The following is a 23,807-nucleotide window of genomic DNA, read 5'->3' as shown; positions in this document are numbered from 1 at the left end:
ATATATATATATATATATTAGCGGAGTCAGAATTTTCAAAATCTAAAGAAGAAACACGAGCTAGTCGAATAAGATTTAATATATACTATATACCTAAAAATTAATTTTAATGAGGTATAAATAATATATATATTTATATATTAGCAGAGTCAGAATTTTCAAAATCTAAAGAAGAAACACGAGATAGTCGAATAAGATTTAATATATACTATATACCTAAAAATTAATTTTAATGAGGTATAAATAATATATTTTACTTATAGCCAAATATTTCTCCTATCGTGCACGGAAGGACATAAGGCAGTATTAATTTATGCAGTTTTTTAATAGAATAAATATTCTTCAAAGAGCATTTGTCACAAAATACACAAAGTAAAATGAATTAAATGATGCTATTTAAACGAATAATAATTATATTGATTTCACCCTTAAAGTATATATAATTTCATTCCTATTACGACACTTTTTTTTGCATCAAACATTTTTTTAAAATTTTTAATCTACCACAATTATATCCTAAACTTTAGTTTAATCTCTCTTTATATAAAATAAGCAAAAACCAAACATAGTGCAAAGCCTTCTTTTCCTACTTTTACTTAATAAGAGGTTGAATTAATCTAAATTAAGTAATAGAATCAAGCTTTCGGACCAATAATTAATTATCAAAATTATATCTTGAATCTTGTGCTGTCCCCCTCCAAAAGATGAAAAATTAATAAATAAACTATAGGTTTTTTTTTCGATGTTTAATATTTGTATTGACTGCTCAGACTTTTTATCGAATAGGACTTCTCATATTCAGAGTTCAAATAAGAGAACTCTGATTAAGAGGAACAGTCACATCCACTGTATCATGTCCGTTGATTGGTATACGTTATTATTTTAATAACGAGTGAATTTAAGAGTTTTGTCATAAAGAAATAAGAATCATATTCTTATTCTAAATTAAGTACGGAATCATTTAATGCCAATCAAATATTCACATAAAAATGTGACACGAAAAGAAGATATATATATATATAGTAGTGCTCTTTTAAATTTATTTAGAGTCAAAAGCACCTAGAATAGAGAGTATGACCAATTAAATAGATAAAAAGGGGAAAAAAAAGAGAGCATAATGTGGAAAAGCTTAGAAACCAAGCATTTTAACACTTGGTTTATATGCTTAATTTTTCATTTTTTTTCCGTGTGTTTGATATTTGTATTAGGACTTATAATTACATAGAATTTGTGTAAAAAAATTAAAGATTTATCATGGTTAAAATGCTTTTTAATATGATATATAAAATAAGGCTTGAGCCAGAAATTTGTACATAAAATTAATAAAAACGTATTCAATTATTACTCTATCACAACTCTTATTATTACTCCCTTCAAATCACTTTATTTGTCACATTTTCAAATTATATAAGATTAGTGTACAAAATAACCATTGATAATAAGGGGATTGTTTGGTTTGAAATCAGAATATTCCAAAATTATAATTTTGAAACTAAAATTTAGATAACTTAACCTATCTTTTATATGAGTTAAGTTATTCAGATTATAATTTTTAAGTTTAATATCAATTTCAGTTACTATATTTTTAATTAAATATAAAATAAATTTAAATCAAAATAATTCATCTGATCTCTCGAAACTAATGCTTCTCAATTAAAATCAAATTATAAAACCTATCGAGCTCTTGAGTTGTATTTCCTAGAGGTAACACTTGTAAAGTATCGAAAAACAAAATTGGAATTTTATAAATTGTGACATGGTACTATAGTATCACAGTTGAAAAGGCACAAGAGAATATTTTTATTTTTTGAAAACAAAAAAAAGACTAAGAAATATAATATTTGAGTATTTTCCTACTTTTTTTCTTCTTTTACTAAAGAATGTAAACAACCTTGAGCATCTTTACACGTGTGGATTCAAAACATATTTTTTGTAAAAAAAAAATATATATATTTTTTGAAATAATTGAAGAGTGAATCTAATATACCATTGATAAATGTGATGTCTCGAGAGATACTATTTTTTCTAAACTAAAAATCTCGAGTTAATAGAATGAATTAGGAACAAAAATTAATTAATATGATATCTCGAGAGATACTATATTTTTCTAAACTAAAAATCTCGAGTTAATAAAATGGATAAGGAACGAAAATAATAGGACTCAATTGAATGATAGCCCTAATAGGTGATTTGCACAAATAGTATTATCTTTAAATGTAACTATTTAATTTGTATGTTACTATTATTTATTACCGTTAGTATCTATTAGATATTATAATATAATTACTATTGTTCTCATTTTAATTTTTATTATCATTGTCCTTTTTACGGTCTACTATCATTTTTTAACCAATAAACTTTAAAATATTATTACTTTTTCACCATTCTTAAAATAATATTTTTATTGTCAACATTATACTGCAATTAATTTATTATCTTCTTTTGTTTAGAGACTATGACCTATATCATCCGTGTTTTACTCGTTTTTAATAAATATATATATACACATTAGAGTCATGCCAAAACTCCATAATTTTGGTATATTAATTTTTTTTTTAAAAAAAATGTGAAAGAGAATGAATATAAAAGTCAAAAATAAACAATAATAGATGGGCCAGGACACTATATATTTCTTTGTAAAATATTTACTCAATCAATGAAGAATAAATATATTTTTTAATAAATATTTGATAGTTTTGATTCATGAATCGTTATATTTTTCTTGTTGTAACTTTAAATTTGATTACTTTTTTCTTGGTGTTACCTTTTTCTTGATGTTATATTATTTGGTCCTTGTTAATTTAACATATTTCTTGAAGAAAATTTAATAATAGGAATATTTTACTTAATCAACATTTTAATGATGTTTTAAAATTTTAAATTAAACTAATACTACTTTATGTCTAAATTTAACTGGTACTATGTTATGTTGTTATTCAATACTATGTAAAAAAAAAGTCTCTTGATCAGTTGCCAAAATTAATGTACAAGAAAAATAAAACATCTATTTTTGGTGCGGGAGCAAATAGTAAAATGAATTAAGGGAGTATCCCGAGAGGCGTATTCAGGATTTCGACAAGATAAATTTATAGTTAAGAAAAAATACATTTTTAATATAAATTTGATCAACTGATTTTTTGATTCTTAATATGAACTATTAAATTTTAAAAATCATAGGTCCTAAAAATTAATATTACTAGTTTTAAATTTTAAACACACATTTGATTCAATTACATAAAATTTTTACAGTGATGGAAATTTTAATGTAACACACTTGAAAATTTTAAAAAATTAAAAGAACAAAATAAAGCACAGAGTTAGCCGATGCTTATTCCACATATACCGTCATTGCTTCTTCTCTAGAAAAAAAAAATTCACGACCCGTGGGCCTTCTACCTCCACGCTGCATTACTCCGTCAGGCTTCCGCCCATTGCGTAAAATTCCACGCTACTACCTTTCATAGGAAATATCGATAAAGACTTTTAGCACTCTTTATTAATAATGTACATATTTATTAAAAGTTATTTTTATTATAAAGATATTGTTTTATTTTCATGTCTTTTCTTGATTTCCCTTTCTACAAACTTTATAACCTAATCTTTATTGCCTGGTAAATTAGTGTGTAAAAATGAAAAGGTATCAAGAAACAGCAAAATAGATTTAGATTCTCATATATAAAGTAAAAAAGAAAAAAAAAAGCAAAGGGTTCATTACAATTTACAAAAAGCAAGACACTCCAATCTCATCCACTATCTTCCATATTGAATGAAAATTTGCCACATAGAAAGGCATCACTTAACTTTTACCCCTTAATAACTCTATAAAGGAGATACCAAAGACAACCTCATCGGGTAAAGGCGAGCTCAAAATTTGAAGATAATGGGTGCATCATCGATAACTAACAACTAAGGCATAGTTAAAACCTTGGTCAGTATGAAGTCATCTAACAAGTATATTTATTTTTTGGATGTGAATATAAATCTAGAGTTGATTAATCGATCGAATCTTAATGCAAAATATCATATATCAGATACAAAAAATATTAAAAAAATACCTTCTTCTCTCAATAACAATATCTCTAGTGAACTTTGACTAATTAAGTGAAGCCGGGAGAGGATAAAGCGTATGTAGATTTTATCACTATCTCATAGAGGTAAAGGAACTGTTTTCGAAAGACCCTCGGCATAAAACTCAAGTAAAAGAACAAGGAGAAAAAATAATGAAGAAAACATTGCAACTAATAAGAAAAGCAGCGTTAGTTTACAGAAAAGAACAATAACCGCAACAAAATAGTGTAATAATCAAAATAAAATACACAATATATGACCAGAACTACAAGGGTACGTACAAGTACTATTATATCAAATACTAACAAGTCTAAACCCTCGCAAAGCAAGATAATACTCTATCCAAACTTAATATCTACTACACGACATTCATTCTTTCCTATCTAAAGTCATGTATTCGCTCAATGAATAAGGTTGGTTCTAATTTAATATCTTGAGCTCATTTTAATATATAATTCAAATGACACATTCTAATATTGAAAAAGAAGTTACATACTATCAAAATATTTTGAATTTTTTTATAGGAATTATAGTGCATATATTCCATTGCTTGCTCTATCTTTTTTTAATAATAACGATAAAAAAAAATTGCTCAATCTTTTATGGTTATAAGATAATATTTGTTATAAGCGATTAATAGATAACTTCAACATAATATTTGATAAATTTTGACTTTATTTTTCAACTTAACAAGGAAATTTGTAATTTGATCTCATTTATCTAACTTTTTTTGCTTTTGCTTAAAAAGAGGGGAAAAAAAGTTGAAAAAAGCCAAAACTTCTAGCAGACAATAACCATTTTTTTGTTTTTCATTCGATGTCGAGTTCGTATTAAAATTTTAATAAAATTTTTAATTATTCACTCAATATTGGATTTCGTATTGAGATTTCATTAAAATACAGATTGCACATTACAAAATTCACTTAGAATAGTGTTCTCAATAAGATTCTTTTTATATACAAAACTCGAATCTAAAATTTTTTTAATTACTGATAACACAATCTCACCACTGCACGACGAACTCTTTGTGGCTAAACAACAATGACATTTTATAAATTAAAGAAAGATCTAACAAAAAGCAGAAATCATTTGATGAGCAACATAATCTTCTTTTGACCTTTTCTTTTTCTTTTTTCCTATAATAATTGTTGAGGGAAGGGAGGTGGCTTACTTTAATTGGTTAAAGGATTATATGGACCCCATTATTATAATCTAATTAATTTGTTGGCCTACTTAAATATATTTTGTTCTTCAAGTTTAAACGGTCAATAAATTTTGGAACAATTATACAGATTTTTTGAGATTTTATTGAATGGTTTAGTACGTTCAACAGATAGATAAGAATATTTTATAAAATTTGTTATTTTATCTTTTATATATGATAATTATTTTTATTAATATAATATTATAGTGAAATAAAATATTTTAAAATTAATTAATATTCATAATCAAATTTTACATATTATTTTAAGAATATTATTTTTATCTCAATAATTAAGTGATCCCTAAGTGTTGCGCATAAATAATAGAGATTTTTACATTTTATTTCACTTGGTCGAAGCTTATAATAATCTAAATTAGTCCATATTTTATTTTTTATCTTTTCCATTTTAGCTCAATTTAATTATAATTTAAAATATGTTTTGTAAATGTGTAATATTTTGTGTTAGATTGTATATTTTTTTTAACAAAAAGTTCTGACCTTACCAAATTAATTAATTAATTATAAATTCTTTTTGTTAGGTTAGCAAATACAACAATTACTTTAAAAAAATATATATTTTAAATTGCAATTTCTACTAAGGAATTTGATTATATAGATATTTTTATATTACTATCGTTTAAAAGTTAAATTCTTTTGTTCAAGATATGCTCTCCAGCTACACAAATATGCACTTTAATTTCCTTTTTTTTTTATTTTCCAGTCTGGCTATATACAAATTGATATTGCCTTCTTAAGTGAATATTCGGAAAATTAAAGAGATAATATGTAAATTCCTTTAAAAAAATATATGTAGAGAGAGAAAAATAATATTCTAAATTCCTTTATTTCAGGTAAAATATAAAATAAATGTCATTGATGATTTACCAATAAGAAACACGTGACATGCATAATATATAACCCAAACCTAAAATTTATTTTCTTGTAATTTATTTTATAGCAAAGAAATAATTAAAAAATATCAAGGGCATGGTGGATCAATAAAAAGAATGATAATCACGAAATTTAATATTTAAATTTCAGTAAAAATATAAAAATGATATTAGATAATGATAATGTTGGGAGTGTATGAATTTTTTTTTGAATTAATCAATGTGCGAAATTAAATAAATTAGTAAAAATAAAAGATATTTAATATATGTCATGTGGAATAATATATATAACAAGAGATGCAAAAGAAAATAAACTTGTTAGCATCTAGCACTCTTCAATGTGACCATTTTTCTTTTATAATTTTTCACTAAAAAAGAATGAATATCTTTTTTTTCAAAGTAACTTAATCTTAAATTTTATTCATAATAGATATTTATATATCCATACAATTTTTTATGTCTTTTTTAACTTCATATCTCATCAAAGTATATACATCACACTAATCAGAACGTAAAAATTTACTAAACTTTATCTCTCTCTCGCACACATATAAGGAAGCACTACGTACATGCAGAAAGCATAATATATAAATGTGTCTTTTGACTCGATTTTATTAATTGATATTTATGTCCTTTAGCTTTGATTGTACAGAAGTAAACACTTAAACTTGTGCACGTCCAAATCTAAAATATATATATATATATATATATATATACTGATTTAAGATCTAGTTAAATGACATTTTTATATATTGTGCTTTAAACAAAAGTGGAAAACTTGAAAGTGACATCCATTATAAATTTATAATATGGCAAATTTTAATACATCACCTCTAGACTTCCAACATTTGACAACTCTCTCTTTGTGGGTCTCTATATCATGTCTCTAACACACATTGCTTCTTCTCGTGCCTTTTTTATTTTATCACTTTAAAACTCCCCTATTCTCTTTTCTTCATTTGCATGTGATTTTATCTCTTTTTCTCATCAACAAATTAAACCTAGAACACTTTGATAAATTTTTGAAGCTTTAAGGGTTTTGAAAATGTTGCCTCATGATCAAGATAATAGTAGTAACATCCATGGTAGTTCGAGTAACGTTCTTGTACGTGCTCGAATGGATAACATCTCACTTCAGATCGAACCAAATGGTCCAACGTGTAACGTTAGTCCTCGCGTGAACGATGATAGAATCTCAAATCATCAACAATCACAACATGCTAAATTATCAATTCTTCGTGAATCTTTACACCCTGTTACACTTAAGGTATACTTAACTTTTCTACACTGATAATATATTGTATACACTTGATGTATATCATTGTATATTTTAGCGGTATATTGACCTAAACTCTTTTTCTTTTTGTAGTTTGAAGATGTTTCATACACTATCAAATTGAAAAGTAACAAAGGGGGTTATTTTTTTTCACATCAACAAAAGCAAAATAGAGTGATACTTCAAAATGTCATGGGAATAGTTAAGCCTGGTGAACTTTTGGCCATGTTAGGTCCATCAGGAAGTGGTAAAACAACTCTCCTAACATCGTTAGCTGGTCGATTACACGGTAAATTCTCCGGTAACATAACTTACAACGATCAACAATTTTCAAGCTCGATGAAACGAAAAATTGGTTTCGTGACACAAGATGATGTGTTATATCCTCATTTGACCGTTTTCGAGACGTTGACATACGCTGCTTTGTTAAGATTACCTAGTAAATTAACAAAAGAAGAGAAAATTGAGCAAGTAGAGTTAGTTATTATGGAATTAGGGTTAACAAGATGTAGAAATAGTATGATTGGTGGACAATTATTTAGGGGAATTTCAGGTGGAGAGAGAAAAAGAGTGAGTATTGGACAAGAAATGTTAGTGAATCCTAGTTTATTGTTACTTGATGAACCAACTTCAGGGCTTGATTCGACTACAGCTCAACGTATAGTGGCAACGTTACGTTGGTTGGCTAGAGGGGGTCGGACCGTGGTCACAACGATACATCAACCTTCTAGTACGTTGTTTAGAATGTTCGATAAAATTATCGTCTTGACGGAAGGTTGTCCGATTTATTATGGGAAAAGTAGCCTTGTTATGGAATATTTTGCATCGATAGGCTATGCTCCTGGATTCAATTTCATGAACCCTGCTGATTTTCTACTTGATCTTGCTAATGGTATGGCATACTTTAATTTCTCTCCGTAGACGTAGAACGTATATATACTTTTATTTAGAAATAATTTAAATTTCTCTTTTACCCTTTATGAGATAATTTTACAATCATACAAATGCCTATGACCTGCTTTAGACCTCACGATTAATAAATCGTTGATATTTTTAAATTGAATGACCATAATCAAAATAATTCATAAATTAGGACAGAGAAAATACTACTTATAAAATACATAAAACTTCCTTCATAAATGCTATTTATTTCATGTGAGAGTTTCCTAATTGAGTGTAAATCAAGTTTCAAGCCAAAATGAGAATTTATAAATGAATCTTTTTCTCCATAAATTGGGTGATTAGTGTAAAAGTGGTTGAGATTTGACTTAATGGACCATAGTTCCCTATATTTTGATTGGGTCGGTTTTATATTTTCTGTAAATTTTTATAAGAAATTTTCTTTTTTCACCTATAAGAGATTTGAAAATAAAAGACGATTATTATTTTTTAGAGCATTATCTTTCTTCTTATCCTCTTTAATGAAAATCAAGTTTTTGGTAATAATAATTTAGCTAATCTACTTTCCAGTCACAAGTGAAACAATTAGTACTTAATCAATGAGTGTTTTAGCTTAAATTAAACTTTAATTTGTCCCCTCCTCTAGCCCTTTAATTAATAAAGTTTTCGTATCATTTTTTTTTTACCTTTTCATTTGGTCCCATTGTCCTTTTAATATTATTAACTAAAAATAATATTCTACATAAAAAATACAAAAATTAAAGATTCTCACACGACTTTATGTTGCCATGGTACAACAATTGTTTATCATACGTTACATAAATAAAATCAATTAATTAATCGTCCTTATATGAATTTGTCAAATAAATAAATAAATTTTATTTTGCAGGTATTACACATGATACAAGGCATGATGATCAACATGAACTTATTATTAAACAAGATCAATCTGAAAATCAAAATGCAACCAAACAGTCCTTAATTTCCTCTTATAGGAAAAATATTTATCCTTCATTGAAAGAGGAAACTAATCAAAGTTGCAAGCGTTCGATTCGTTCATCATCAATAAGTACGCGATAATCTCTCATTTAACTTGTTATATATACAATGAAATTATAAATCTGAATTATTGTAAAAGGTCTAAATATATCACTTTTATCAGGTCGCGACGATCAATGGACCACAAGTTGGTGGTTGCAATTTAAGGTTTTGCTTGGTAGAGGACTTAAAGAAAGAAAACATGAAGCCTACTCTGGTCTAAGAATTTTCCAAGTGATGTCTGTTTCATTTCTATCTGGACTCTTATGGTGGCATTGTAATACTAATCATATAATGGATCAGGTAATGTTCAAAATTTCCTATATAGCCATTCTATGGTTATTTTATCACGTTATGAATTGTGTGGTCGTATTATCTAAAAGATTAATCAGTTAGAAATAATATATTTTATTTATTTTATTATATTTTTAACACGCCTGGCTCTCACATGCACGCATGATGGGATTTTCTTGCATGGGCTACTCATTAACCAGTGACTGTGAGACTTGAATTCCGCCTCAAATGTCATGTTGAATAATGTCAATATCTCAAATTTCATGTCAACTAATCTAAGAACTTAAGCTACATATTTTTGTTTTAGCATTATAAACATTTAGTAACGAGTGACTATCAGACTTGAATTCAGGACTTTTGCTTCCTCAAATGTCATGTTAAATTATGTTATATTTTTATTTATTTATGTTTTTTCAATATACAAAAATTCCTAACTAGGTGATTGTATCCAACAGGTGGGATTACTATTTTTCTTCTCAATATTTTGGGGATTCTTTCCTTTGTTTAGTGCCATATTTGCATTCCCACAAGAGCGTCCAATGCTCATAAGAGAGCGTTCATCCGGCATGTATCGCCTTTCGTCTTACTACTTTGCACGAACCGTGGGTGATTTACCTATGGAACTTGTACTTCCAACAATCTTCGTAACAGTAACATACTGGATGGGTGGTCTAAAGCCAAAATTTCTCACATTTATATCGACCCTTTTGATCATACTTTTAAATGTGCTAGTGTCTCAAGGAATTGGCCTAGCACTTGGTGCAATACTAATGGATGTGAAACAAGCCACAACATTATCTTCAGTGTTGATGCTTGTGTTTTTGCTAGCAAGTGGATACTACATTCAACATATTCCTATTTTCATTAATTGGCTCAAGTACATATCATTTAGCCACTATTGTTACAAACTTCTACTTGGAGTACAATATTCAAGAAATGAGGTTTATGAATGTGGAATTGGGAAATATTGTGAAGTATTGGAATTTCCACCTATTAAGTATCTTGGAATTGACAATTTGGTACTTGATGTGGTGGCATTGGTTGTTATGTTGGTGGTGTATAGGCTATTGGCTTATGTTGCTTTGAGGTTGTGGCATCAATGACTAAAGTGAGTGTGTGTGTGTGTAACTTTTGAATTAGACAAGATTTAATTTGTATTATTTTCTTGAAGTTTATTAAATAAAATATTGACAAGTATAATTATAAACCTTGACAAGAAAATTTATTACTATGAAATGTGAATTGTCCTTATATATATACAAACTATTATTGTCAAGAAATGTCTTTGCTTCTTCTTTTATGTTTTTAACTTTTCCGTATGAGCTTCGGCCCTTTTCTTTCTCTTGAATTTTAATCAACAGATTCAAGATCGAAAGTGGAGGATATTTATTTATCACTCAATCCTATTTGATCTATTGGAGCTTCGAACTAACAAATTTAAGATTGAAAACGAAGGATGCTTACTATCTGAGTAACCCGATTAGAAATATTTTTTTTATTTTTTTTGCTATTATGCTTAGTGATTTGAAGGAATGTCAATGGTGTTATTAATTATGCCCCCTAATTGATGTGATAGAAATTAGAAAAAAGTGGTAAAGTATCTTATTCTTTGAATGACATGAGTAGAACCTAACTTTGATGTCTTTATAGAAAATTGAAAAAAAAAAAAATAGAAATACATAATATCTACTAATTTCTTAATTATAGTGCATCCCTTTATCTTTCACATCGACCAAGGATTGCCACAATTAATTTTCATGGAACATCGTAGATGTGCATCCAACTATATATGGTGTGTTTGTACGGTAGAAAATATTTTTTTCAAAAAAAATAATTGGTCAAATATTTTGAAAATAAATTTATCTGAAAATATAAATTTTTTAAAAAATGAAGAAAATAATCGACTTTTCTAGTAAAAACTACACGGGAAAAGAGTTTTATATATAATATTTTAGATTACTAGTATTTTTCCTTTTCAACACATCTCATCTTCAAAATACTGTTAGAATATATTTTTTACGTACTTATTAAACACAAACAAATAAGTAAAAACCCCACTTATTTTTGAACACTCACCCTTCCAAGTTAATGTTTTTTTATCCTTTTATTAGTGAGTTTCATTAATGGAAGAAAAACATTTAATTACATAGTTTGTCCTTTAAATAAGTTGATCCTTTAATTTATATATGTTCTTCAAGTGAGTTGATTGTTAAATTTTTTTTATCAGTCGAACTAATTAATGTCTTGCAGCCAACATGTATAAGTTATTTAAAGGCATGTGACAAACTTATACGATATTATAATGCAAATATATAAATTTATGTCCTGCAAAAAAAAGAATCTTTATCGTAAGAAATAAAAATTAAAGACCAACACAAAGTATGAACGACTCAAAGATAAGTGTAGGTCCCAAAAGATTCAAACATCACTCTTTTTCACTTGAATAGCGCTCATAATAACATTTGTAAATGAGAATGATAAATGAATAGAAAAGTATTAATTTTAAATAATTAATATTGCGTGTCTTAAAAAGACAAACTATTGGATATTAGAAATGAAAAATCAAATTGACGAAATGATAATTAAAGATTCATATCGTCGATTTCAATTATCCAATATCACATCCTCTATTATTATTCAATGGACATCTAAATAAACCCATTGCTTTGTGTTCTCCCCAAAATCCAAATATTGGGCCATCAAGCTAAGGTTTTTGACTCAAATAAGGCCCAAAAGCCCCACACTATCTTTTTTCAAAGAAAAAATAAATAAATTATTCCATTACATCCCCCATAACACAATGATTTTCTCTTATTAGAAATATTTATTCGATATGTTTTTCTCTAAAAAATCTAGAGTTCGAAGATTATATATCTTTTATTCGGAAGTAAGTTATTTTATTTTTGTGTGATTTTTTTTCTAAATCTAATGACTAAGAGAGATTATTCTAAGAGTCTTGTCAACAATTGAAATAATAATTTCGATTTTTAAAATTTTACAATCAACGACTCAAAAAAAAAATAGTTTGTTTAGAATTTGTTATCACTACAATCGAGTATCTCTCAAGTAGCCACTCAGAATGTATACGATATAGGATATTATGTATACGCAATCCACAAAATGTATACAAATCTAATTTTATGTATCAAGATATTCTGACGGAAGTAATATATATATATAGAAGGTAATTATGAACAGAAGTGCAGTATACTTATGTATACTATTAATGTATACAAAATAAGATATAAGTATTGTATATGTATTTGCCATGTAACAATCAATGTATATAAAAAAAAATTAATCAAATACAATAAGTGTACATCAACTAAATAAATATGCTAACTAAAAATATATACAAAAACAAATTGCAAGTATTTAACCAATGATAATCCATTAATTCGAAATAATCTTTTGCTAGTTTTAAGGAGAAATAAAAAAAATAGAGAAATAATTGAAAGTTAGAAGAAAGATGATGAGTAGTATTAAACATTTTTTTTAGTGTTTCAAAAAATAATTTTAAAATGTCGATAAATTAGTTTTGGGTAAAATATGTATCAAGTTTTTATTTGTCTATTAATTGCTAATTAAAATTAGGCTATATAATTATATGTAATAATTAACATGTTCAATCAATTGACCCAAAGTTTTATCTATCAAACCTAAGTTCTAATTTTTTTCAATAAAACAAATGTTCGTGATAGATGTTCTTAAATTTGATTTTCGCTCATATCTATGTCTTTAACTTTAGGTGTTCATAAGTAGATACATACGTATACATGTATTATGTTACGTAGGATGCATGTGAATATATATATGTTCAACTTTATACAAGTTTGAGTGTTTATTTATGACATTCAAATTAAAAAAGACATAAATATCAATTGCGACCAAATTAAATAACACATCTATGTATTATGCGATTATGATATTTGCCAACTGATATATTCCAAATATCCTTACTACTTGGAACTGAAAAAAGGAATTTCCTGTAAAGTCTATATTATACCAAGAATTTTTTGTAATATCCAAAAGAACAACATAAATCCTTTAGCATTTGTCCTTAAATAATGCAAAATAAAGAAAATCATATGCCTTTCAATTTTTTTTACTTTTTGCTTAATGAAAGATTTTTTTATTAGTATCCAGTTAAATTTGAATTCGTGACAAAAATTAACGGGAAGTATTATATTAGAGGTAACGTGTTTTCTAAAAAAGGTGATTTTATATCGCAAAATCAAACTCGATACCTTTAATGAAGACGTCGATAATGTATTTATCTCTCCCGACGGTGTCAGAATTTTCACCAAGGGGCATGATAATATGAAAGCAAATACACGAACTAGCCAAGATAATTCAACATCTACAAAACCTATAGTCAAGGACGTCGAATAATAAATGCACCGAAGTCAAAATTTTCACTAAGAGGTATGATAATATGAATAAGCAAATAAACGAACTAGCGAAGAGAATTAAACATGCATCTACAAAACCTCTAGTCAACGACATCAATAATGTATTTATCCCTTCGCTGGGCAGTTAAGATTTTCACTAAGGGATATAATGATATGAAAAAGCAAATACACAAATTAGCTAAAAGAATTCAATATCTACAAATTTATTTATATATATATATATATATATATATATTATATCCTACCTGACTCCGACCCTGTACTCCTCTACCACAATTGGTGAAAATTATATGCCTTGTATATCTAAGCATCTGATGCTAAAATTCTCAAATCTCAAATGGACTTGTGACATGATATTCATGTTACTATTATTCCCATTTCACAAGATGTTATTATTATTAATATATTCCCACTTATGTGTAACATGACTATAAATATTAGAGTACATTTGAGGCAACTAGAAACTCAGAGCCAAATTAAAATATTTCTTGTGTTCTTCACAATTAAAATGGCATCAATGAAAGCAGAGAAACCAGTTGGTACTCAACCATCTGCCTCTACAATCAAGAAACCATCAACTAAGGCTCCTCCTACTTCCAAATCCGCCCCGAAAAAGGCTCGAGAACCTAAGAAAAAGGTCGATCAATATTTCTAATTTTAAGTTTTTATAGATACGTTGATTGTGTGAATAATATTTAGACAATTATATTGGTAACAAGTAACCTGTCTTATTTGACGTGTTACTGGCTCCTTTTGTTTCAAAATCTATATACCAAAAAAAGTCACATTTTTATATTTTTTAAAATGATCAAATTTAACCATTTTAACCTTAATGATAATATGATTCATAAGGCTATATAAATGTTAGGTCTTGTTTTGAAGTATAAATCTTAACAGTCCTTTTTTCTTTCTTCAATTCTCCGTCTAATTTACCGATATTGGATGGACAAAGTACTCACTTTTACGTGTCTACTATTTCAAAATAAATTTTCTCTTTTACTTACGGTTTAACATATTAAGAAAAAATAATTGTTATTTTTTTCGTTTACCCTCAATATTAGTTACTTATGCACAAATTATTTCTTCAAAATCTTAGACTATACTTCAATTAATATGAATATTGTAGCAAGCAGTGGCGGAGCTAGAAATTTCTTAAAGGTGTCCAAAAATAGCAACTTGTTATGTTAAGGGTGTCCAAAATAGGTTATTTAATCATTTCGTATATCATTTTACTTGTATATATCCAATTGGACACCCTTAACACTATGGTAGCAAGATACTGATATTATTATATCTTAAGAGACGTGCACAATTGAAATGACCAAATAAAAATGAACAGAGGGAGTATAATCTTACTTTTTATGCAAAATATCAGACTCGGCTATAATTTTTCCAAATAATAATATTTTCTTAGAAGAAAATAAATGTATATATTGTTTTTTTTTTATATAAATTAATATTATTTCGTGTAAATAATACAGTTCAATTTTTTTGTTTAGGCATCAGGTAGCAAGGCAGGCGGAAAGAATAATAACTAAGAAGAAGTTTGAGTAATTAATTAGAGTATGATGAAGAATATATTTGTCGATGTTTAAAATTATGAGTGATGTACTTTTTTCTCTTAATGAAATAATCTCATACTCTTTATCTGTAAAATTGTTTCTTTAAATGTACAAAATAATTTTAAAATATATCGTTCTAATAATAATAAAGTAAATTAATAATCAAAGTAAAAGATATGTTGCTCATATATCCTCTAAAAACATCATCGCACTCGTATCAAATCCTTGAGAGATGAAAATCGTCAATGAGGTTGAATATTAATAGTAAACCATGAGTTTTTAATTTTTAAAAAAATTTAAAATCAAATCACATATGTATATGTATGTATATTCCATTTATATCTCTCATGTATATACATGTATATCCTTGTATATTAGTGTACACTTATGTGTGATATCGATATAGACGAATATGTAGTAACATATAGACGATACATATGTCTCAAATCTCAATAATGTTTTACAACTTGGTTTCAACTATGAATTAGACTCTAAATCACCTCTAATCATTTTCAAATTGTATATCGATTTATATAAGTGTTTTTAACAAATTTCAATCGCACTCACTAAAAAACAACTAACATAAACAGATTGGATGAATTGAGCGGGTTGGAATTTATTTTGCTAGCCTACATTTATATGTCTTTTAATATCTAATGACTTTAATTTCTTAATATAGATATAGAGTTTATACAAAGCTATTGAGTTCAGAAATATAGCTCAGATATATTATCGTAGACCCTCTTTGATATTAAATTCACTACCTAAATTAATATAACATGTAGAAGTTATGTCTAACAAAGGTAGCTAGGTAATAGTATGTGTGTGGTCATAGCTAGCAAACATAGGACTATAGGAGAAACTCTTTGTCTTCTTAATTCTTTCGTGGGTAAAGATTTCAACACATTTTATTAGTATGCATACTTATTACCGCTAAAAACTCCTTTATTAGAGTGATTACAGATATAAATTCGATAAAACTCAATAATTTAACTCACATTTTATATTCGTGACAACTAAAATTCATAAACCAAAAATCTTAGCTTCGTATTAGCTTCCCAAATTTTTAGTCACATACATGCATGTATCTAGTCTTCTAAAATAGTAAAGCAAAGTAAAGGTTTTGTGATTGACTTAGACTTGTTGACAATAGTAAAACATTTTTTTTTCTTTTCTTCTCTTTAGTTGAATGATTCTTTGGCCCCCTTTTTAAGTTTTGCCTTTTATTCCACGTTTGACTCTAAGCACTTCAAGTCTTCTTGTGGTAAACATTGATAGGGATAGGAAAAAAGAAAATCTTAAACTCATACCTCACGTTCGTAATATTGTTACGATGTTTGGCTGAATATAAAATTTAAAAAAAGAATTACTTTTTAAAAAAAAGTAAGTTGTGATCTATACACTTGAGCAACTAGTGAGCGTTAATAACGAGGGTGATCAATTGAATGTCTTTTTTAAAAAATTAACAACATATTTATAATTCACATTCTGAATTTAAAGTTTATAGATTTCAAATTAATATATAAATACAATATTGATATAGAAAATTTTCAATTACATCGTAAAGTCATTGAAGGGGTATCTATAAGAATAAAAATTTTAATTGTCACTATAAAAAAAACTGATAGCATATAATTTTTTTCCTTATTAAATATTTTATTAAAAATCGACTAAATCAAATCATGAACATCCCTTAACCTTTCTCCTATTATCGTATGTAAAAATAAATAAAAATTGCATATTTGATTGTAATACATTACATATTATTCAAATTAAAGAAGATTCATAAATGGTGGCGTAATTTATCAAATACTGATCAATCGTAAATATATATTTATTTTTCGTCTCTAAAATTTTAAGATTTAATCAAGTTTCTTTATTGATACGTATTTATGCATTTTAAATAATTTAAACTATTAATTATTGTGTTCCATAATAATTTTATATAATTATCAAATATATAAATTATTTATACATTTGAATTTTCATAAATTTTTTATTTTACTATATCTGTGCTCAACATTGACAAAACACCAATATATATATGTATATATATATATATACACCATTAATATAGTTAAGCACCATCAATAACGATTAGGAAATAGATTACATATTATTAAATTAGAATTTGTTCTAATTATTTATATTTATCATATATAGTTCTTCTAATAATATTATAGGGATATAAAGTAATATCATGAGAGAACAAAGACAAAAGAATGTAAAGAGCCTATGCACTTTATCATATATATCCCAAAAAATAGGGAAGTGGCAGAGAACTTGGAGCAAAAAGCTTATTACAATAATTAATTAATTACCACTAAATCTTAAGTTTTAGTTTTTTAATCAATAAAAGGGTCCAGGCAGAGAAGCAAACTCAACTTATTTAAAAGTTTACTTATCGGATATGATGTTGAAGTGGGACTGCTCCATCTTTAACTTAGAATTCAAGAAGTTTCGAGTTGAAATTTTGAATATGGAAAAAAATCATATGAGGAACGTCATTTTCAAATAAGTCTTACAATATACGATTCAGATTTAATCGAAATTTAAAAAATGAAGGTTACTACTTGTTATATGGACATACTACTTCAAATCAATAATTACTCAATATTCTTTATTTTTATTTGTTAATTACTAAAGTATTTCTGTCTCTTGTTCTATGACATCAGCAAATAAAACATTTTTGTTTCTCAATCATTCACTCAATATTTAATTAGAAAAACTAGTAGCTATAATTACCTAACCAAAGGTGTAGGATCAACATGTTTACATAATGCAACTAACTCCATTACTTTGTGAATTTCGTTGTCACAAAAATTATAGTTTTATTTTTGTAAAAGATATTATATCACCAGATTATTTAAAAGATGTGATTATAAATAATTTTAAAAATCGATTTGATTTATTATAATGTAAAATATCAAGTATATTATTAGCGCACTAGTCCATTTGGTTCCCCATAGCTCATCAACAACTTTGGACTTGTGTATTGCACTAGTGTGATATTTGTCATATTTAGGTGAGTTTGTTTGTTGCAACTTCACCATATATCATTAAGTATATTTGATCATTAAGAAGGGTGTATTTGGTATTGAGCAAAATATTTTTAAAAAATTTCATTAAATTGGTCGAAATATTTTAAAAAAAATAAAAACAAGTCTCATAAGTGATATTCCAGCAAACTCATCGTCTCTTTCCCATCCACTCAACGCCCCAATCTCTACACCTTGACCAACCCACCTACCGACTACCGACTACCTTCACCCCACACAAATTCATTGTCTCTTTCCCACCCACCCAACGCCCCCAACCTCTAACCCTTAACCATCTCACCTCCCGTCACCCTCGAACCCAACTCCCTACCTCTATAATGATTTACTAGAATACATATAAATATTTTTGAAATAACTTTTACTTACTTACTTATCAAAGACTAAAAATATTTAGAAAAAAATTAACTTTCTTATTTAAAAAAAATAAATATTTTCTTCTGTACCGAACACACCTTAAAATAGAAAAAGATAAGTGAGAAAGGCAAATGGGAGTTGTTTATTTATTTTCTAAATTCCCAATGACAAGGAATGGCGTAACAACAATTATTAGTATAATATAGAAATGTAATGCTATCTTGTAAATACATATCAGGTAATATTCCAAAATTTATAATACAAAAAAATAGAGCAGAGAAAAAGTGAAAATATCTGAAATTAGTGGAGCTGTTCGTTTAAATATCGTATCTTTGCAAATACATATACTATAAGATATATATATTCTTAAAAATATGAATGTGTATTAAACTAATTAAATGACCAACTCCAAAATGAGATTTTTCTATTTTGTTGATATTGTTGATTTTAGTAATAATAATGGATGTCATTTTCTAAATTCAGGCAGATATATACGTAAAGACGTACTCAATTTCTTAATCTAATTAACCGTCTACTATACTATAGTACCTATACTGGAAATATTCATCGTATCGAAAAGAGGTGATAAATATGGATATTTGTATTATTCGTTGATTAATTTATTTTTATTCATACATCAAAATTAGTAAAACCCCCGAAAAGGGGTGATAAATATGAATATTTATATTATTCGTTGATTAACTTATTTTAATTCATACGTCAAAGTTAGTAAAATCTCTCGAGTTTGAATGGGATAAAATTATGAATACAGAAAAAGTAAAAAAAAATAAAAATCCCCAATTACCATTAAGTTGGAGTTTTTTTTTTTTGTTGAATTTGTCGCATACTATTTGTTTAGTATAATCTGTATAATATATATGATTTACGGGCTATTCAATAATGTGAATTTTATTTAGTATGCACAAAATACTCACCATAAAGTATTTACCCAAAGTAAAAATTAAATGACTGCAGATTATTTTGAGATTATGCGATGAATTTTCAATTGGCATTTAATCACACATAAGATAATTGGAATTAATGCATTTTCTACAAATGAGTTCAGTGTAAAGTATGGAAAAAACAAATACAAATTAATTAAAGACGTCTTCTATATCACGTTCACGTCTTCATCACGTTCTTTTAAAAGGGACAATTTATTCAAAATTAAAATTTGTTCTTAGATAATAAAAAATAATAATAATAGTATTAAATAATAATTAATAAATATATATTTTTCATTCCTAATATTTAGTTCTTAGGAATTAAGCATGGATTTTAAAAATTAAAAGGAATGTTAATTATAGGTTAGAAGGATAACTCAAACGAAAACAAACACATTCTCAATCTTAACGTCCTATTTATTTTCTTCTACGGGGAATAAAATTGTTCACTCTCCTCTCGATCGTTATTCTTCAGATATTTTAATGCACACAATAATTCACGTTCATATTATACTCTCCTCTTGATCGTTGTTCTTCAGATAATTTAATGCACACAATAATTCATCGTTCACATAGTGTAGTGCAAAGACATTCGTTTTAATTAGGATAATCTTAAAATTTATCAATAACCTTTTTCATATTCTCTCACTAGCTTCTACATTGGATACAACCAAATCACAAACTATAGGGGTTTTATTAAACTTAAATCAAATAATTTGATGGTTATTGAAACCTAATTGTATGATATAGGATTTGAAAGGGTGCTAACCTACTAAAGTGTAAGATCCACAATATTTTTTGCCAAGTGTTATAAAAATTGATTTATTTTAAAAATAAAATCACAACTAAGTTTATTCTAGTTTTGTGCAAGCAAAGGCAATATGTCATAATTTTGGACTTGTTATAATTAGCAATAACTAATTAGACAAAGTTCCAAATATAAACTACCGTTTAGCTAAACTCAATTAGGTCTTATCCTTTTTTTTCTACTTAATGTTTGTTTATCGTATAATTGAATTTCAAAATACGATTTTAGAGTACTCAAATTAAATTGATCTAATAATAATAAAATGACATCGAACTAAAATTAAATGATAAATGAATGAAAGAACAATAAAAAATAGAATGATATGAATAAAATCTGAATAAATTTTATATAGTTTTAACTAGCGTGATGGTGAAAACTTAGATACGTACAAGGTCTTATATAGCTAAATATTAGAGTTTTATTCGCGTAAATTATGTATACATCTATACGTACAAGGTCTTATATAGCTAAATATTAGAGTTTTATTTGCGTAAATTATGTATACATCTATTTTTTTTCTCGATAACGTATTTTTGAAGTTCTACGGAATTAACACTTACACCTTGTAATGGTGTAGTTGTTTTCGTATTTTTCATTGAAATTGAGTTAGTACATTTGACACGTTACAAGGACCTTGAAAATAATAATTATTCATGTTTATACGTATGTTATCATACATTTAGTCAACAATTTACAGAAGAAAAAGACATCAGTATCATTTACTGATGATCCTAATAATTTTTTAAAAATAAAAGTTGTGAAATTTATAAAACTATTCTATATATTAGTTCTAAAAAACACAATTATAGATTTAAAATTTTAAAAATTAATAAGTAAAGTTTTCTTAGAGATTAATCTAATCTAGAATGTTTTGATGTTATAAATGGGACCAGAGACATTCTATTGAAATATAATTTATTTACATAAATAATCGGTACAATAAAAATAATTTTTAGCGATGATAAATAGACACATTAAAATAAAGAGTGTACTAAAGTGTTTATCGATATTAGTGATGTGTCATTAAATTCTGTGTTGCTAAAAATTTTAAAGACATTTACCAAAAATATTAATTACCACTAAATATACATATTTAATAGTAATTAAGCTATTATTATTAATTAAATACAGTTATTTAGCCATATATACACTTTCCTTTCATATAAGGAACATTTTCATTAATTCTAGAGAAAATTAATGTCAAACTTTTTTGCTCTCTTAAAATTTAGCACACCAAAATACAATATCTAATGGAAAAATTCTTTTGGCCATAAAATAAAATATTTCACACTATATTATTTTACTTTTAAAAATATTTTTATCCTTTTAATTGTAATATTTTTTAATTAAAAAAGAAAAAAATTAATTTATTTTAAAATAAAAAGGATATTATAGACTTTTTTAAAATTCTGATCAATCTTTTTGGTCATTTAGCATTACCCATATTTAATTATCATTACATATATATTCCACATCAAAAATTAATGCCGAATAAAAATAAGTAATTAACTAATACAGAAATTAATTAATAAAATTTCTCATTGAAATATACTTGTCGCAAAATTTCAAAAGTATATTTGTAAGCAAATATTTTGTCTTAAAAATTATAAAAAGCTATATTAATTTCTAATATAACAAATGCAAAACATCCAAGGAAATAAATTATACATTAATATTATAATCTTTGCATGATTAATTCAGACGTCATTACTTACTTCACCTATAAAATAATTATTATCGTCAATACTTATAAATTGATAAATAATTCAGGTTGAAACATTCATTTAGCATATTATAATTTGGATTTTGGAGTATGCTTAAGATCAAGTGACACAGAGAAAATGATATTTTGCGAATCTTTTAAATTTGACTACTCTGTATAACTCATGGCAAAAAAATATTTTTTAATTTTATAATTAATAAAAAAAATTGTAAGACATTTTCTTTAAGAAAATATGTTTCTAAAAGCTAAAAATAATATTAATTGTCGTGAAATTAAGAAAAATAAGTTATACAAACGATTTTTCATGCTATGACTTATCCCTATGTTTTACCGCATAATGTTTCTCTAAATTATATATTAATTTTTTTAAAAAAAACAATATTTTTAGTGTAATTGAAAAATAAAAATTAGCAATTTCCTTGGTTCAAAACAAATGAATTTTTAAGATATGACAAATCTCTTATAAAAAGTTAATAAAAACATTTAGATAAATATTTTGATTCTTTCTGAATTTTTCTTCAAATTAGAGATAAACAATAAAAAATCATTAAAAGAAGGATACATAGTGAAATCGTGTTGATTGGTCAAGAACTTTGACGTCCAACAAATGAAAATAGCAAAAATAGTATTTTGAAATAAATATGTATAGCTTATGGATTTAGAAGATAGGATTAGGAACAAATTAAGGATCAATAACATCTGTTTATGTGGTGAATAAGATAAGGAAGACGAGATTGAAATGATTCCGATATGTGAAGAGGAAGTGTATACATACATCGATGAGGAGGTATGAAAGGTTAGCTATGTTGAGTAACAGGATATGAACCGATTGAGATAGAAATAGGCTAAAGAAGGAGAAATGATTAATTATGACATGACACATGACTTGTAATTTACCGAGTACACAATCCTGAATAAAATAAAACAAAATTGGAGGTCGAGAATTAGAATATATTCCCTCCGTTTAAAAAAGAATGTCTCTATTTTTTTTTAATTTGTTTCTAAAAGAATGACCCTTTTCTTTTTTGGCAACTCTTTAACTTTAACTTTTTACGTGGCATGTTTAAGAGCACAAGATTAAAGGGCATTTTAGTACATTTGATATAACTTTAATTTAGAACCACGAGATTAAAAATTTTTCTTTCTTTTCTTAAACTCCGTTCCAAGTTAAACTAGGTCATCCTTTTTGAAACGGAAAGAGTAACGTGTTTGTGGATAATTAAGTGTTATCTAGTCTATTCTCTCTTCAGTATTATTGTTAACTCTCTTATTATC

The 23,807-nt window shown here is 26.3% G+C and overlaps 1 protein-coding gene and 1 long non-coding RNA gene across 2 annotated transcripts; both read left to right on the top strand.

The window, feature by feature from the left end:
• Nucleotides 1-7,207: 7,207 nt before the first annotated feature.
• Nucleotides 7,208-10,906, top strand: LOC107016106 (ABC transporter G family member 21). Its single transcript, XM_015216590.2, has 5 exons — nucleotides 7,208-7,429; nucleotides 7,532-8,330; nucleotides 9,228-9,407; nucleotides 9,501-9,679; nucleotides 10,126-10,906. Exons 1-5 carry the CDS (start codon nucleotides 7,208-7,210, stop codon nucleotides 10,771-10,773), a joined length of 2,028 nt encoding a protein of 675 aa, XP_015072076.1. The 3' UTR covers nucleotides 10,774-10,906.
• Nucleotides 10,907-14,513: 3,607 nt separating this feature from the next.
• LOC107017264 lies at nucleotides 14,514-15,773 on the top strand. The gene is made up of 2 exons (XR_001456479.2): nucleotides 14,514-14,719; nucleotides 15,582-15,773. It is a non-coding gene; the product is annotated as an uncharacterized LOC107017264 (long non-coding RNA).
• The last annotated feature ends 8,034 nt before the right edge of the window (nucleotides 15,774-23,807 follow it).

The sequence above is a fragment of the Solanum pennellii genome, chromosome 4 (assembly GCF_001406875.1).
Source record: "Solanum pennellii chromosome 4, SPENNV200".
Lineage (NCBI taxonomy): Eukaryota > Viridiplantae > Streptophyta > Magnoliopsida > Solanales > Solanaceae > Solanum > Solanum pennellii.
The sequence above is the reverse complement of the archived record's forward strand: the minus strand, read 5'-3'. Positions and strand labels throughout refer to the sequence as shown.

Coding starts and splice junctions, on each gene's coding strand:
- LOC107016106 (XM_015216590.2), top strand. CDS start 7,208: ATGTTGCCTCATGATCAAGATAATAGTAGTAACATCCATGGTAGTTCG. Junction 7,430..7,531: donor TACACCCTGTTACACTTAAG/GTATACTTAACT, acceptor TTCTTTTTGTAG/TTTGAAGATGTTTCATACAC. Junction 9,408..9,500: donor GATTCGTTCATCATCAATAA/GTACGCGATAAT, acceptor CACTTTTATCAG/GTCGCGACGATCAATGGACC.